Source organism: Vitis vinifera, chromosome 15 (genome assembly GCF_030704535.1).
Source record: "Vitis vinifera cultivar Pinot Noir 40024 chromosome 15, ASM3070453v1".
NCBI lineage: Eukaryota > Viridiplantae > Streptophyta > Magnoliopsida > Vitales > Vitaceae > Vitis > Vitis vinifera.
This window is the reverse complement of record NC_081819.1, coordinates 15,055,677-15,059,031: the sequence shown is the minus strand read 5'-3', so window position 1 is coordinate 15,059,031 and position 3,355 is coordinate 15,055,677. Positions and strand designations below refer to the sequence as shown.

At 38.6% G+C, this 3,355-nt stretch overlaps 1 protein-coding gene across 1 annotated transcript; it reads right to left on the bottom strand.

The window, feature by feature from the left end:
- Positions 1 to 550: 550 nt before the first annotated feature.
- LOC100259863 (phospholipase A(1) DAD1, chloroplastic) lies at positions 551 to 1,980 on the bottom strand. Its single transcript, XM_002271029.5, has one exon. It carries the CDS (start codon positions 1,944 to 1,946, stop codon positions 645 to 647), a length of 1,302 nt encoding a protein of 433 aa, XP_002271065.4. The 5' UTR covers positions 1,947 to 1,980; the 3' UTR covers positions 551 to 644.
- Positions 1,981 to 3,355: the final 1,375 nt, after the last annotated feature.

The following is a 3,355-nucleotide window of genomic DNA, read 5'->3' as shown; positions in this document are numbered from 1 at the left end:
TTACAATTTTCAACACTTCATCTCAATCTAAATGATTGGAAGGATGAAAAAAAATGATTTTTTTATTTATAAATATAACAATTTAAAAAAATTGTTTTATTAAAAATAATTTTAAAATAACTATAACACATGTTGAATTAAATTTCATGTCTTTGAAAAGATGAGTTTAGTATTTAAAAATATAAAATTGAAATCATCTTTTTTATATAAAACCGATTTAGTGTAAAAAAAAAATATAATAGTATTTAACCGTGGTGAAAAGTATGATATATATATATATATATATTATTTTTTAATAATATTTAAAAAAATAATTAAAAAGAAAATCAATACAAAATATTCAAAATTAAGCAAGCAAGGATTTTCTAATATAGCATTAAAATAGTTTGGTACAAAAGAACTTCATATTATTCTCTTTAATTTATCTATTTATTCTTTGTGATTACATTTTTTTTATGGGAAAAAAAAGAAAAAAATATCCGATAATTTGAAATTTTCCATTAATAGTAAAAATAAGATAACAAACAATCCCTGGAAAGCGAATATGCCCAACGCAAAAAAATCGTATGGAACACATCCTCATTCCTCTGCAATGTTATATACATGTATGTGACACGTGTACCAATTAAACTGCACAGCTCAACTCAAATAAAAGCTTTTTCTCTACTTTGCCTTTCCAGCATCCTCGTCGCCGTTGCTCTGAAAGGACACGTGGAGCTCACAAAACCGTTCACTAAGTGAAGGTACGTCTTCAGATCGTGACACGCTGCAACATTGTTTTTATTCAGGTACGGCGACTCTCTGCTGCTCAGTCTCAGCTCCTGCCCCACGTCAGCATACCCCAACTGCATGGCCTCCACGGGCTTCCGCAGCCAGCTTGGCAGCCCTGCCGCCTGGACAGCCACGTCATTGTTGTCAATCACGAAGCCCGGAACCTTGGTGATGACGTCATCGGAGTTCACAATCCGAAGTATCTTGGTTCCACTCTTCTCCATCTGGCACCGGAAGCTCGTATTCCCGACACGAGGCCCACCAAAGGAAACCACCGTCACCATCGGCGCGTGGTCGAACGTGGTGGCGATGTCGTAGGCCGCGAGAGTGGCCAGGGCAGCGCCTAGGCTGTGCCCGGTGATCGTGATGCTGAGCTGTTCATCGCCGTACGATCTGATGACCCTCCCAATTTCGTCCCTCACCATCTCCTGCAGGCTCGGACACGAGGATAGCTTGGAGGTGTAAAGACTCCAAAAGCCACTCTCCACCATGGGGCCGCCGTTGTTAGTGGAACCCACCAAGGAGGTGAGGGTGGCGCGTAGATTCTCAACCCACTCCATACCAGTGGCGGTGCCTCTGAAAGCAATGACGACGTCACGGCGTCCCAATCGGGCAATCTCTTCCTTGTCCTGGCATACTGCCACGTAACCAATCCAGCAGGACTGAGTGGACATCCAAGCAGGAGTCCTATCAACCCAACGTGGCAGGCGCACCCCACAGGTGGCATGTAAATTTTTGGTGAGCTTGTAGCCGGTATACCCGATTTCAGAGCGTTTCAGCAAAGAATTTCGGGAAAATTTGCAGGTGGCGTAGGTGGGAGAATCGGGGTCGAAGTCGAAGGAGCGATACGCAGCTTCCACAAACTTGCCGTATCGGAGAATCTCGTTTCGGAGAGTGTCGTCGAGAGGATCAAGCAAGCCGTCCCAGTTGTTGAGACCTTGATACTCCATCCATTTCTTCCCGAGCTTAGCTGAATTAACTGGGACGATACTGGATTCAAATGACTGGTGAAGGACGACTGAGTTTCTCACTGTCAGCCTCATCCCCTTCACGCACTGAGTCCGGGTTCCGTGTTGTGAGTGAGAAGGTAGAAAGCGAGTGGTGCATGGCGGTCTGACCTGCAGCCTCATTGTTGGGGAAGATGAGTGAAGAAAGTTGAGAGTACTTGAGAGCATGCGGAGATTTTATAGAGATACGAGGACGGTGGAGAATGGGAGGTAAAGTATTGGTATACGGTTGGTGGGGACAAAACACTTGTAACGAAAAACGGCTCTGAGTGGGTCTCACTTCCACACCACTGATTGGCGAGAGAAAGTTAGAAAGTAAGTGTGACCGCGGAGGACAAATTGGGAAATGAGAAAATGATCTCTCCGACCAACTCATGCTGCCACGTGCATTTCACTACCCGCGTCCCTCCCGCCCCTTCCTTTCCCCATAATAACATCATGAGGTACTTATTTACCAAGGTTATTATTATTATTATTATTATTATTTTCTGAATTATACTACTCTTTTAAAATCAAAATTAATATGCTATTCTTTTGCATTTTTCATTTTTCACTAACAAATAAGAACCATGATTGCCTTTTCTTTTGGGTAGGTCCACAAATGGGTAAGTCCACAAATAGCATTTGGAAGGTTTAAATTTAGAGATGTTTTTTTCAACTTCCTAAATTTCTCATAATTTAGTGATTGACAGATGGTAATAGCATGGTTTGGGTAAAGGATCCTAGTGTGTAGAAGCAAGAGAAAAAGACAATACTTTGGAGGGTGAAGAGAGAGATATATTATAGTAGTTATAGTGCTCTATTTTATACTCCACTTTCTACTCTTTGTTGGGATTCTAGGCAATGAAAACAACTTTTTTGATATACTTAGTTTATTAATAAAATATCTATTATGGGATAAGGTGTATGTTTCTTTTATACATGACCATGTATTAAAGTGTTTAGGATTTGGATTCGAGATGAACATGGTACATAGCATTAGGCGTGTAAAGGAGTTCATGGTCATCAGTTTCTTCTAAATTAAAAATGAGTTCATAATTATAAATAAAAAAAAGCGGACAATCTTTGTTAGTCGATTGTTATGAATACTTACTATTATATAGTGTGACTTGATTAGTTTGTAGGAGTAGTCGAGCTCATAACTTATGCTTTGACACCTATTGTATTGAACAAAGATCATTGATCGACTTGATAATTTCACTAAATAATTAACTATCATAAAGTGTTAAACTTGACCGATATATTTGATGGTCAATACTTTTAATAGATTTATGGGCCATGTATTATCCTTTTTGATTTGTTTGTGTATATGATCTTAATATCTAGAATATGAGTATAGTAGGGTGTATAGTGTATTGGATTTGTGGATTCACTCATTCAAATAAGAGATCCATATAGAAAATACACTTTTGGTTGACATTGTATCACAATAGAAATTTGAGCTTAGTAGTTTTATCCAAAGAAAATAATTTTAAAATCTTTTTCTATTATTTTTATAAAAAGAATGTGTTTTATCAAAAGGACTTTTATGTCTTTTTAGTTAACGATTAAATATTGATAAATAGTGGGTTGGTCAA

Coding starts and splice junctions, on each gene's coding strand:
- LOC100259863 (XM_002271029.5), bottom strand. CDS start 1,946: ATGCTCTCAAGTACTCTCAACTTTCTTCACTCATCTTCCCCAACAATG.